Source organism: Heptranchias perlo, chromosome 23, assembly GCF_035084215.1.
Source record: "Heptranchias perlo isolate sHepPer1 chromosome 23, sHepPer1.hap1, whole genome shotgun sequence".
Classification (NCBI taxonomy): domain Eukaryota; kingdom Metazoa; phylum Chordata; class Chondrichthyes; order Hexanchiformes; family Hexanchidae; genus Heptranchias; species Heptranchias perlo.
Window position 1 is genome coordinate 43,770,113 of NC_090347.1, and position 13,168 is coordinate 43,783,280.

The 13,168-nt window shown below is 44.4% G+C and overlaps 1 protein-coding gene across 4 annotated transcripts in view; it reads right to left on the reverse strand.

Moving 5' to 3' along the window:
- The window catches only part of recql5 (RecQ helicase-like 5), a 112,842-nt gene that overhangs the window by 7,921 nt on the left and 91,753 nt on the right, over positions 1–13,168 (reverse strand). For 2 of the 4 annotated variants that reach the window (XM_068004386.1, XM_068004387.1), the window contains 5 exons: positions 10,616–10,674; positions 8,294–8,370; positions 7,701–7,794; positions 5,832–5,972; positions 4,050–4,612 (listed from right to left, as the gene is read on the reverse strand). In XM_068004386.1, coding sequence (XP_067860487.1) covers positions 4,050–4,612; positions 5,832–5,972; positions 7,701–7,794; positions 8,294–8,370; positions 10,616–10,674 — 934 coding nt within the window. Of the gene's footprint in view, positions 1–4,049; positions 4,613–5,831; positions 5,973–7,700; positions 7,795–8,293; positions 8,371–10,615; positions 10,675–13,168 lie in introns of those variants that run through there. The other 2 variants (XM_068004390.1, XM_068004388.1) reach the window with 2 other exon arrangements.

The following is a 13,168-nucleotide window of genomic DNA, read 5'->3' on the forward strand; positions in this document are numbered from 1 at the left end:
CCATCAGGTCCAGGGGATTCATTGGCTTTTAGACCCATTAGTTTCTCAAGTACTTTTTCTCTACCGATATTAATGACTTTAAGTTCCTCACTCTCATTTGCCCCTTGGTTCCCCACTATTTCCGGTATGCTTTTTGTGTCTTCTACTATGAAGACAGATACAAAGTATTTGTTTAACGCATCTGCCATTTCCTGATTCCCCATTATAATTTCTCCTGTCTTAGCCTCTAAAGGACCAAAGTTTACTTTTGCTACTCTCTTCCTTTTTACATACTTGTAGAAGCTCTTACAATCCAATTTTATATTTCTTGCTAGTTTACTTTCATATTCTATTTTCTCCCTTTTTATCAATTTTTTGGTCGTCCTTTGCTGGATTCTAAAACTCTCCCAAATCTCAGGCTTACTACACTTCTTCGCAACATTATAGGCCTCTTCTTTTAATCTAATACTCTCCTTAACTTCTTTAGTTAGCCACGGATGGATCACTTTTCCCGTGGGGTTTTTATTTCTCAATGGAATGTGTGTTTGTTGAGAATATTGAAATATTTCTTTAAATGTTTGCCATTACTTATCAACCAGCATACCCTTTAATCTAATTTCCCAATCTACCTTAGCCAACTCGCCCCTCATACTTATGTAATTGGCTTTATTTAAGTTTAAGACTCTAGTTTCTGACTTAAGTACTTCACTCTCAAACTCAATGTGAAATTCTATCATATTATGATCACTCTTTCCCAGAGGATCCTTTACTGTGAGATTACTAATTAACCCTGTCTCATTACACAATACAAGATCTAAAATAGCCTATTCCCTGGTTGGTTCCATGACGTATTGTTCTAGGAAACCATCTTGAATGCATTCCATGAACTCGTCCTCCAGACTACCTTTGCCAATTTGATTTGCCCTGTCTACAATGAAGATTAAAGTCCCCCACGATTACTGCATTACCTTTGGTACAAGCTCCTATTATTTCATGATTAATCCTCTGTCCAACGGTATAGCTACTATTAGGGGACTTATAAACTACTCCCACCAGTGTTTTTTGCCCCTTGTTATTTCTCATTTCCACCCATATAGATTCTACTTCCTGATCTTCCGAGCCAAGATCCTTTCTCACCACTGTCCTTATGTCGTCCTTTATTATTAGGGCTACACCCCCTCCTTTTCCATTCTGCCTGTCTTTTCTAAACGTCGTGTACCCTGGAATATTTAGTTCCCAACCTCAGTCACTTTGCAACCATGTCTCTGTAATGGCTATTAAATCAAACCCATTTATCTCTATTTGTGCAACTAATTCATCTATCTTCTAACAAATGCTCTGTGCATTCAGATAAAGAGCCTTTAGTTTTGGCTCTACCATTTTTTCCTGCTTTGACCTTATTTGCTGATGCACTATTATTGGTAAACTCTCTGTCCCTTCCTGCCGCACTCTGTTTATCTTTACCCAAATCACTACACTGCTCTGCTGCCTTGACTTTTCTCATTAGATTTCTAAATTTCCCCTCACCTGACCCGTTCCCCCCACTTTTTTTTTAGTTTAAATCCCTAGTTATTCAATTCACCAGGACGCTGGTCCCAGCCCGTCCCAACGGAACAGCTTCCTCTTTCCCCAGTACTGGTGCCAGTGGCCCATAAGTTGCAACCCCTATCTCCCACACCACTCTTTGAGACTGTCCTTGTTTAACCCATGCATTTCTAATTGATCGCTAATTTCACCTTGATTTATGGATTGTCAAGAGTTTGCCCACAACTGATGTTAGGCTAACTGGTCTATAGTTACCCGGTTTACCCTTCTCTCCCTTCTTGAAACCTTTGGTGATTTTTCTCCTAGCTAGTCCAGAGGCAACTGAAGCCAGTTTTAGCCTCTAACTGCTGCTTGGTTGAGATCAAATTAACTCAGCACAAGCAGAACTGAACCTGGAGTTTTCTGGCCTGTATGAGATTAGTGCTTCACCAGTGATGCCTTTATAGTCCATCTTTTTGACAAGCGTAGGTGTGGTTGGCAGTGGTCTTTCCTCTGTTGTTTTCCCTTTCCTGAAAGTGTATTACCGCTGTAGTACCAAACCATACAGAGCAGAAGATTCTCAGCTTGATCCCCAGCCTGTGGTGAGTTAGCTGATTTCAGTTAGGGTGGCTTGTAATGTTTCTGGTTTTTTGACCACTCTTCCACAAAAAGGATTTGGAAAAGAGTTAATTTTAAATGTTACATTTTTAAAGCAAAGTTCATTCACCCAGGTTTAGGGAAAAGAATGCACCTACATGATAGGTGGTTAAAATTGTAATGAGGTATGGTTTGATGTTGTTACTCCAAAGTCTAAATGATAAGCGACTCCTTAACCTGTCTTGGCAATCAATAAACACCTCATACTGGGTGCGCATGGAAGTCTCTGGTCCTAGACACTTGGTGGGGGCGGTCTGGCAGGCCTTTCCTTCTGGCTGTGAACATGGCGATAAAAACAGAGACAGAGACACAGGCAGTCAGGTTTTAAATAGAAAGCTGCAAAAGCAAGCTTTGGCCAGGCTCAGAAGGAAGCAGGAGGTTAGCTGGGAGTTATTTTGCTTAAGTCAAGGAAGATGACCCACTGATGTAGGGAAGCATAACTTGTATTTGCTTTATATGTTCACTTTCTGTAAGGCATCTGAACAATTCGTATCTGGCCTTGTCTTACCAGGTGTTTTCTTGAGCCACCTTCAGAAAGATTGGAGTGGTATGTGCAGGTACACACAAAAGACATGAATATCCAGTTCAGATCAGAAGGGGTTACACTCTTGTGTTACACTATCCTATAAATAGATATTGGATAGTGAGTCTACTCTGGCGTGTAAGGGGACACAGGATCCACTTACGGGAGCGATTGATACCACTGAACCCAAGAAGCTAGCTATGGCACAACCAACGGTCATACTAGAGGGGCTACAGTTGACCTCAACCCCTTTGGGCTGGGAGAGGGCAGCAGGGTCAGGGCTCTCACTCTTGATCCCTATCCAGTGACCCCTGCTTGCAAGTCCACTGGTGTGAACTCAAATGATGACCAGATCAGGCTCAGCTGTGATGCTACTTAAATGTGTTACTGACTCTCACTGGCATTTGGGAGCAATACCATGTAACTAACCCAGCAAACAGATAATACCTTCAGGACACGGGAGGGGAGAATTAACACGAAAAACAAGAGAAAATACAATATGCATTGTATATGATGAAAGAAAGAACTTTTTCTTTCTTCATTGGATTAACATTTGTTTAAAATGCCATTTCCAGGCATGTTGCATACGCAGCTTGGCCAGCGAGGTTGTGAGCAGATCAAAACATGGGCAGGGGAAGAGGCACCTAGATTTGAGAGGTTGCACGAGTATTATGGCTGCTGGGCTGTGTTGCAAGCATGTTTCATGTCACTGTCTTTGCAACAAGATTGTTCTACTTTTGTGTCATCATTTCTGAATAGCTTGATGACTGAGTAGGTCTCTGTGTAACACTAATCCACTACAAAAAACCCAGGGTGCACGTAAGAAACAAACCAGTGAGGGTAAACTATTGTCTAGAGGGTCATCTTACTGTACAACTTATTATTGGCTGCATAAATGCTAGAAAAAAAATTAGAGATTAGATCCACCATTAAGAAGAGTGAGTGGTGCAGTGTGCTAGACACTGCCCTTTCACCACTGGGACCTGGGTTCAAATCCAGCACAGACTCATTGGATGAAAGACTCATCTACCGCCTGTAAGAGTCTCATGAAATACATTTGAGCAGCCCCAATCCAGTTACACAGCAAAAAATTGTCCTAATACCAATCTCACTTAGAAAAGCCACAGGATGGACAGCTGATGTGGGAAATGGTCCAATTTCTTTAGCAAAGTCTTTAGCAGTTGATGCTGACGCACATTATTAGGGCAAAGTAGAGGAAAGCTTGATGCTCACACTGGGTGCCTAAAATGGAGAGTAGTCCATTCCCCAGCACGAACATCCTTCACTTTGATGAACATTATAGAAAGTCAGTAGGCAGGCAGCGAGAGGTAATGGGACACCAGCATTGCTCAGCTTTGAGAGTTACCTTGTCTTTTCCTCCACGTGATGACAGCACTGCAAACCTTTCTTTACCGTTTCCACATTTACAGTCTTAATCACTTTATCCAGATCTGGAAAATATTCCACTTCTCCAGATGGGGTCCAAATGGAAGAGGATCCTTTTCTGTTATTATCCCCTTGCTGTGCATCATTAACAAGGTTGCTGCAGTCGTCACCGTGGCCCTCGGGTGAAGCCTCTGCTACCTCTTTAGATTTGCTCTGCTGAAAGAATTTGGTAATATTCTGTGAGTCCTTCTTGGCACTCTCTGCCAGCTGTTGCTTTTTAGTGGGTTTCTTCTTGCTGGGACTGGCATGGATAGGCGAGGACTGACCTGTTCTCTCATTACTGTCTCCAGAGGGTTTTGTGACATCCTGAGATCTCGTATCTTCGTTCTTTCCAGCTCTGTTTAAGTGGTATACCGGACCCTCTAAGCTAGCACAATTCCTCTGCCCACTGTACACTAGCACAGAGTTCTTCAGCATCTCTCCTGCAGTCTGGAATGGGCTGGATGAACTCTGACCTACTACTCCAACACGCTTTCGTTTGAACTGCAAAACACAGAAATAGATCAGCACCTGTCTGGTATTTATGGTATAGCGACTCGAGGTCAGTGACGCTCACAGTACGGCGACTCGAGGTCAGTGACGCTCACAGTACGGCGACTCGAGGTCAGTGACGCTCACAGTACGGCGACTCGAGGTCAGTGACGCTCACAGTACGGCGACTCGAGGTCAGTGACGCTCACAGTACGGCGACTCGAGGTCAGTGACGCTCACAGTACGGCGACTCGAGGTCAGTGACGCTCACAGTACGGCGACTCGAGGTCAGTGACGCTCACAGTACGGCGACTCGAGGTCAGCCAGATTCTCTCACCACAGAAGTCAATGGCTTAAGATCAGTCACATGCACATAGGGTAAAGGGCACCCGTTCACATTCCAGCAGCTAGCACCTCAAGCTCGGCAACTAGCATTAGTGGGAATGTGGCAGGATTGCCTCACTGGGGGGAGAAAGAAACAGAAAGGAGGAACAGTTTAATGAAAAAATATCATACAGCCTAAGGGAATAGGAATAATCTGCCATATTAGTGTGGTGTTTCTAATTTCCAGTTCTACATACTATTTACAATTAGCGGTGTTTGCATCTTAAGTGTGCCTTTAAAATTCCAAGAGGAGTACTGTTCCTTTTACCCCAGCAATGCTACCATTTTACAAGCAAATAGGCCAAACACAACTATCTACCCCAGGCAGCATGTGCAACAGTGTCCATGCTGCACCTCTCACCATCTGATCTGAAAGGAATTGGAGCTGGTTGGGATAGAGCTACACTTTTCAACAAATATATAAATAGTAATTTCAAAATAGTATGAGGGATAAAGTCACACCACATTCATAAAAAAGACTTTGCCCTTTCTTCAAAATGGAAATATGTAAGTGGAAAGGTCAAGGGCCATGTTGTGGAACACCATCAGGGTTACGAAGAGTAAAAGAGAAGATGAAGTAAATCAGGAAGTAGTGATTAGATGATGCCAAGCTGGGGTTATAAAAGCCTGTAGATTGCAGGAGGAAGGAAAGACTAAGGGAAGTGTCCACAGTTTTGAAATCCTGCGAAAGAATGAGTTAGAATAGAAGATTGTGATGAGTTTAGCAGAGTGAATTTTCAGGAAGCAGGCGGTGTGTCATGAGGTCTTAAATCCCCCCCACCCCAGATACATTAGAGAAGACAGAGGGGGTTATACTCCTGCACTAAGAGACAAGAAATGTACTCACAGAATAGAGCTGTGATGCGGAAATAAATGTTTCACTGTCTTTGTCACTGTCTGCTGTTGCCACTGTTGATGCTGTAGTTTCCATTTCTGTCAATTGTGGGTGCAACGGCCCATTTTGGGTCCACTTATTAATCTCTGCAACCTGGTATGAAAGAAGCAACAAGTAACATAGGAACAGGAATAGACTATTCAGCCCCTTGAGCCTCTTCTGCCATTCAATTAGATCATGGCTGATCTGTACCTCAACTCCATTTCGCAGCCCTTGCTCCATATCCCTTGATACCCTTACCTAACAAAAATCAATCGATCTTAGTCTTGAGAATTTCAATTGACCCAGTATCTACAGCCTTTTGGGGGAGCGAATTTTAGATTTCCATTCCCTTTTGTGTGACAAAGTGCTTCCTGATTTCACTCTTAAATAGCCTAGCTCTAATTTTAAGATTATGCCCCCGTTCTCCCACCAGAGCAAATAGTTTCTACCCTACTGAATCCCTTTGTCATTTTAAAAACCTCGATTAGATCACCCCTCAAACTTCTAAACTCAAGCAAATCTAAGCCAAGTTTATGCAACCTGTCCTCATAATTTCACCCTTTAAGCCCAGGTATTATTCTGGTTAATCTTTGCTGTATCCTCTCCAAGGCCAGTATACCTTTTCTGAGGTTCCCTGCCCAAAACTGAACACAGTACAGGAGAGATGGGGCCTAACCAAGGCTCTGTACAGATGAAGCATCACTTCCTCACTTTTGAATTCCAATCCCCTCAAGATAAAGGTCAACATGCCATTATCCTTTTTGATTACTTTTTGTACCTGTGCACTAGCTTTTAGTGATTTGTGTACATGGGCTCCTCCAAAGCTCCTAGTCTCACCATTAAGAAAACATTCCGATTTGTCTTTCTCGATGACCTCACACTACCCCACATTGAACTCCATCTGCCATAGTTTTGCCCACTCACTTAGTTTGTCTATGTCCCTCAGTAACTTCCTTCTCCCATCCACACAACTTACTGTGCCTCCTAACTAAATGTCATCCGCAAACTTGAATATACAACTCTCTATTCCGTTATCCATGTTATTAATATATATGGTGAAATGTTGATGCCCAGTACAGATCTCTGGGTAACACCACTTATCACATCCTGCCAATCAGAGAATGAACCCTTTATCCCTACTCTCTATCTTCTACCTCTCAACCAATTACCAAATTACAAGGTTACCTCCAATTCCATGTGTTCTCATTTTTGCTAACTATCTCTTGTGCGGAACCTTATCAAATGTCTTCTGGAAGTCCACATAGGCAACATCCATAGACGCTCCCCTATCCACCTCAAAAAAATTCAACTAAATTAGTCAGACATGACCTACCTTCACAAATCAATGCTACTCTCTGATCAACTGATACCTGTCCAAGCGCTCAGTCACTATCTCTGATGACAGATTCCACTTACTTCCCCATGATTGGTATTAAACGGAGGAAGTAATTAAACAGCACTAAAACCAGCAGAGGCACACTCATTTTAATATTCTCTCACACTTATTATAAAGCCCTTAGTTAAAATATTGTGTTGCATATCCTACTCTCATTACAAGGTCCCCAGTTATAACTGTTTACATCCCATCCCATTATAAGGCTCAGTTAGAACAGTCTGTCATTCTAAGGATCTCATTGTAACCCTCTTCTAAATATAATACTACTGGACTGCTACAGGTTCTGAATTCTTTTTAAACTACTCATACTGCTGCCCCCTCCCTTTGTTTCAACAACAAAATGCTTGGCTGTTGATCACCATGTTTAATTATGTAAATATACTTAAAAGTCACACTATGAAAATGTAGTCGGTCCCCAACAATGCATCATTTTGTTTACCCACCTTTCTCAGCACCAGTGCCTTGTATAAGTTAGCCATCTTGGTGATTTTGAAAGCTTCATATTCCATCTCTACAGCACATGAGTGAGGGTCAGCCCTATTAATGAGAGAGGAGAAGAGTATCAGTGCATGTCTAAGGATCAGCTGTGTTAATCCAAATACTTGAGAGAGGGCACAATTGGCAATATACACATGCAAAGACCTCGTGGACATTAGATCCTTATGTCTTAATGAGTAGAAGTTAGGTTATAGTGCAAACTAATGAAAGTATAAAGGCATTTAGGAAAGAATAGTTTGTGTGTTCTGCCTTTGCCCCACCATTGGTGACCGTGCCTTCAGATGTCTACGCCCTAAACTCTGGAATTCCCTCCCAAAACCTCTCTGCCTCTCTCTCCTCCTTTAAGACCGTCCTTAAAACCTACCTCTTCGACCAAGCTTTTGGTCACCTGACCTAATGTCTCCTTCTTTGGCTTGGTGTCAGTTATTTTATGATTACGCTCCTGTGAAGTGCCTTGGGACGTTTCACTACGTTAAAGGCGCTATATAAATGCAAGTTGTTGTGTAGAATTATAGCCATGTGTGCATACTTTACCTACCACTCGGGCTTTGCTGCTCCCAGCTGTTTATTCTTGGTCAGTGCCTCCTCCAACATGTGGAGACAATGTTCTCGTGTCTGATGCAGCAGTCGGCAGTGGCAAATGCCGCAGAAAAAGGAGAAAGGCAAAACAGTTAAAACACAAGTTTGGCATCCAGTGCTACTAGCATAAATGATCAGTAATACACTTTTACACAATCACCGCCAAAAAGTGCACATTTCCCCTTGATACATGACCATCTAGTAAAAATACATCTTTCAGTATATTAACTTCTAGTAGTTTACCCACTTCTACTTTTTTGAAACTATTGGGTACTTTTTAAATTCACAGCCCGCTACGATGATACTCACCAGTCAGTTCTTCATCCCTACAGGAGAGTTCTCCCAGGGTCCTTGCCAATATTTATCCCTCAACTAACATCACTAAAAAACAATTATTTGGTCATGTATCTCATTGCTGTTTGTGGGACCTTGCTGTATCCAAATTGGCTGATGCTTTTCTCTACATTACAACAACGACTGCACTTCAAAAAGTACTTCATTCGTTGTAAAGCACTTCGGGACGTCCTGAGGTTGTGAAAGGCACTATATAAATACAAATCCCTTCCTTTACAGCATGTCCCATATTCTATTCATCCACACGAAAGTACACCATCTGACTGACTCCCGCCCGACTACCACCCGACCAGGTAAAGAAAGCAGCCAACCCAACCACTCACATTAACCTTTCAACACTTAGAACATAAGAAATAGGAGCAGGAGTAGGCCATTCGGCCCCTCGAGCCTGCTCCGCCATTCAATCAGATCATGGCTGATGTTCAACCTCAACTCCACTTTCCCGCCCGATCCCCATATCCCTTGATTCCCTTAGAGTCCAGAAATCTATCTCGGCCTTGAATATACTCAATGACTCAGCATCCACAGCCCTCTGTGGTAGAGAATTCCAAAGATTCACAACCCTCCGAGTAAAGAAATTCCTTCTCATCTCAGTCTTAAATGGCCGACCCCTTATCCTGAGATTATGACCCCTAGTTCTGGACTCTCCAGCCAGGGGAAACAACCTCTCAGCATCTACCCTGTCAAGTCCCCTCAGAATCTTATATGTTTCAATGAGATCACCTCTCATTCTTCAAAAGTCCAGAGAGTTATAGGCCCATTCTACTCAATCTCGCCTCATAGGACAACCCTCTCATCAAACCCTCCTCCCTCACTCCACAGCTTCACACCCAGGCTGACATTAGACCCCCATACTCACTCACTCCCTTTGAACCCAACATATTTACAGCATGTCAGTGCAAAGCAAATCAAACTTAATGCAACATGGACAATATTGCATTTATAGAAGAGGCCGTTTACATTCATACTGGAGTAAAGGGCAATGTTGGAATATTCATTGGGGCCAGCTCAGTGAAGTGACTGGACTATTCCGCTGCAGTAACTGATGCTGCTTTAAGAATGTGGCTTCATAAACTCTGCATTTAATGCCTGCTTTCTCAACAGAATCTCAAGGATTCAATTGAAGCGACAGAAACAAACACAAGAAAGGTTGTGTACGAGACTCTATTGCTGCAGGTGTAGCTGAGCTGGCAGCATTTGAGATAAATACCATCTCAGATTTTCAAGTCTTCCTCCCTTGAATCCCCTTGCCCCCTAAAGCTTCCAAAAAAAGATAGCTGCCGAAATTGTCTTCATTTTGGCAACAGAAAGACTGGAATGTCGATCTGCCTCCGGATTTCAGATTACATATTGTGGATTCTCTGGGAATCCAGTGCAGACCCCACATAGCCAAGTTTGAAAACCACCACTACATCTGACCAGCAGCCAGCACAGTGCTGCACGTGGACAAATAAGGAGTTGATGGAACTTCTTCAACTAAGAAAAAAACATATTTTAGTGGGGGCCGTGGGTTCAAATCCAAGCCAATATTATGGGATGAAAAGTCTCCTGTCTGATGGCTGTACATGAAAAGTTGGGCAGTTTCAATATGTAATAGTGAGCGAAACTGACAGACTAGTGTGTGGAGGCAATCCCTAGTAAGAAATGGTTAGACAAGATCACTTGGGTACCACCCGAAGAGTCTCCAGCTTTCTGACTGCAAACATGTGTGCAGTATAACAAATGAAAGGTTTTAATGCAGTGTACGACAGCCCGTCCTGCACGTCACTTGCTAGTTTAAATTGTTGATAAGCTAATTCCCACCATGCATCCCTGGCACAAGAATTAATTCAATATATTACTCGTTAATATACATCAGTTCAAATACTATTGCAGTCTCCTACTTATTACCCTTTATGAGGGTATTTACTGCCATGCTACTCCTTACCTTGACAGAGAGCTTGGGTATTTTCCGATTGGCTGCATCTCGGAGGGGGCAGTCAGGATCTTAACAGAAAGAAGCAGAGAATATAATATTAATTTTCACATTCACCAAGCCCTCGAGCTGACAGAGCAGTGAGCTCTCGATATCAAGACCATAGAATCAGAAGTTTATAGTATAGGAGGAGGACATTCAGCCCATTGTGCCTGTGTGCCTGCTCTCTGAAAGAGCTAACCATTTAGTCTCCTTTCTCTGCCTTTGTCCCATCAATCTTCCTGTCACATTTGGGACTGTTTGACCATTTTTCCACAGAAAAGATTTGGAAAAAGAATTGCTTTAAAGAATAGTGTATTCATGCGAATGAGACGATAGGTAGTTAAGGTGCTTTGATGTTTCCTCGTAGATTGTTGATTGTAGATAAAGTGCAATTCGGTAATCGATAAACGATGCACATCCAGGTGGTCAACGGGCCTTCCTTTTCTGGCTGCAAGCAGCGAGAGATAAAATACAAAAACAGACACATGCGGTGAAGGCTTTTGAAATAGGAAGGTTGCAAAGACAGTTAGGTTTGTTGAAGAGAAAGCTGAGAGAGCTTTCACACAGCCTGGGAAGTTAGAAGTGCTTGAGGTCAGTTAGAAGCCATATTGTTTAAGTCAAGCAAGACTAATATGGGGAAGTGTGATATGTTCTTTATTTTGATAAACTACGCAAAGATACGTTGTACAGATTAAATCAATCATATTGCTGTTCTGTACATTCAGCTTACTGTGAAATAAAGCAGCTTAACAATTCATATCTGGCTTCGTCTCACCAAGTGTTTGCTCGGTCCACCTTTGGTGAAATGACCGTGCAAAAGACATGAATATTTCATTCAGGTCACAAGGGGATGCTACTGTTACACCCCCATTGTACAAGTAGTTAACTCCCATAAAAGTAAGATGTCCAGACTGCCTACGGGAGAACCCAAGAAGGTATGTATGGCAGACTCAAATTTATAACACTCTCCCTATAGCTAAAGCTACTCATCCCTGCTGTCATCTCTCTTTCATGGCCTTGATATCCTTCCTAAAGTGAAGACGAGCAAAACTGACCACAATATTCTTACTGCAATTAAACCAACTATTTGTACAGGTACAAATCGTTGTACAAACCTCTTTGCTTTTGTACCTAATGCCACTATTTATAAAACCTAGGATCCCATTTATTGTTTTTACATCTTTTAAAAATTTACACATCTGAACCTGGAACTCTCTTTGCTCTTCTGCTCATTTTAAAGTTTCACCATTTATTCACATATTTTCTCCTCTTATTCTTTCTGCTAAAATGAAGCGTCTCACCTGCTCCAGATCAAATTTTACCTGATAACTTCCCAATCTCCTAGCCAGTCTATATCCTCCTGAAGCAGCTTACAGTTCTGTTCAGTTAACCATCCTCCCTATTTTTGTCTCTAAATGTTGATATTTTGCCTGCTTTCCCCAAGTCCACATCAGTTTCTATTAAAAAAAATTACACACTAGTCAGTCTCCTGTGACGTGGCATTCTGGGAGTCACAAACAGTTTGAAAATTTCAGGTCAAGCAGGGTTAGAGGGTAGAGAATAAGAGGGACAATGTGGGGCTGTGGAGAGGGGAGAAAGGGGGAAGGGGAAGAGAGCTGGGGGGGGGAAGGGGAAGAGAGCTGGGGGGGGAAGGGGAAGAGAGCTGGGGGGGGGGGAAGGGGAAGAGAGCTGGGGGGGGAAGGGGAAGAGAGCTGGGGGGGGAAGGGGAAGAGAGCTGGGGGGGGGGAAGGGGAAGAGAGCTGGGGGGGGGAAGGGGAAGAGAGCTGGGGGGGGGGGAAGGGGAAGAGAGCTGGGGGGGGGAAGGGGAAGAGAGCTGGGGGGGGGGAAGGGGAAGAGAGCTGGGGGGGGGAAGGGGAAGAGAGCTGGGGGGGGGAAGGGGAAGAGAGCGAGGGGGGGGAAAGGGGAAGAGAGCTGGGGGGGGAAGGGGAAGAGAGCTGGGGGGGGGAAGGGGAAGAGAGCTGGGGGGGGGAAGGGGAAGAGAGCTGGGGGGGGGAAGGGGAAGAGAGCTGGGGGGGGGAAGGGGAAGAGAGCTGGGGGGGGGGGGAAGAGAGCTGGGGGGGGGGGGAAGAGAGCTGGGGGGGGGGGAAGAGAGCTGGGGGGGGAAGAGAGCTGGGGGGGGGAAGAGAGCTGGGGGGGGGAAGAGAGCTGGGGGGGGGAAGAGAGCTGGGGGGGGGAAGAGAGCTGGGGGGGGGAAGAGAGCTGGGGGGGGGAAGAGAGCTGGGGGGGGGAAGAGAGCTGGGGGGGGGAAGAGAGCTGGGGGGGGGAGAGAGCTGGGGGGGGAAGAGAGCTGGGGGGGGGAAGAGAGCTGGGGGGGGAGAGAGCTGGGGGGGGGAAGAGAGCTGGGGGGGGAAGAGAGCTGGGGGGGAAGAGAGCTGGGGGGGGAAGAGAGCTGGGGGGGGGGAAGAGAGCTGGGGGGGGAAGAGAGCTGGGGGGGGAAGAGAGCTGGGGGGGGGGGAAGAGAGCTGGGGGGGGGAAGAGAGCTGGGGGGGGGGGGAAGAGAGC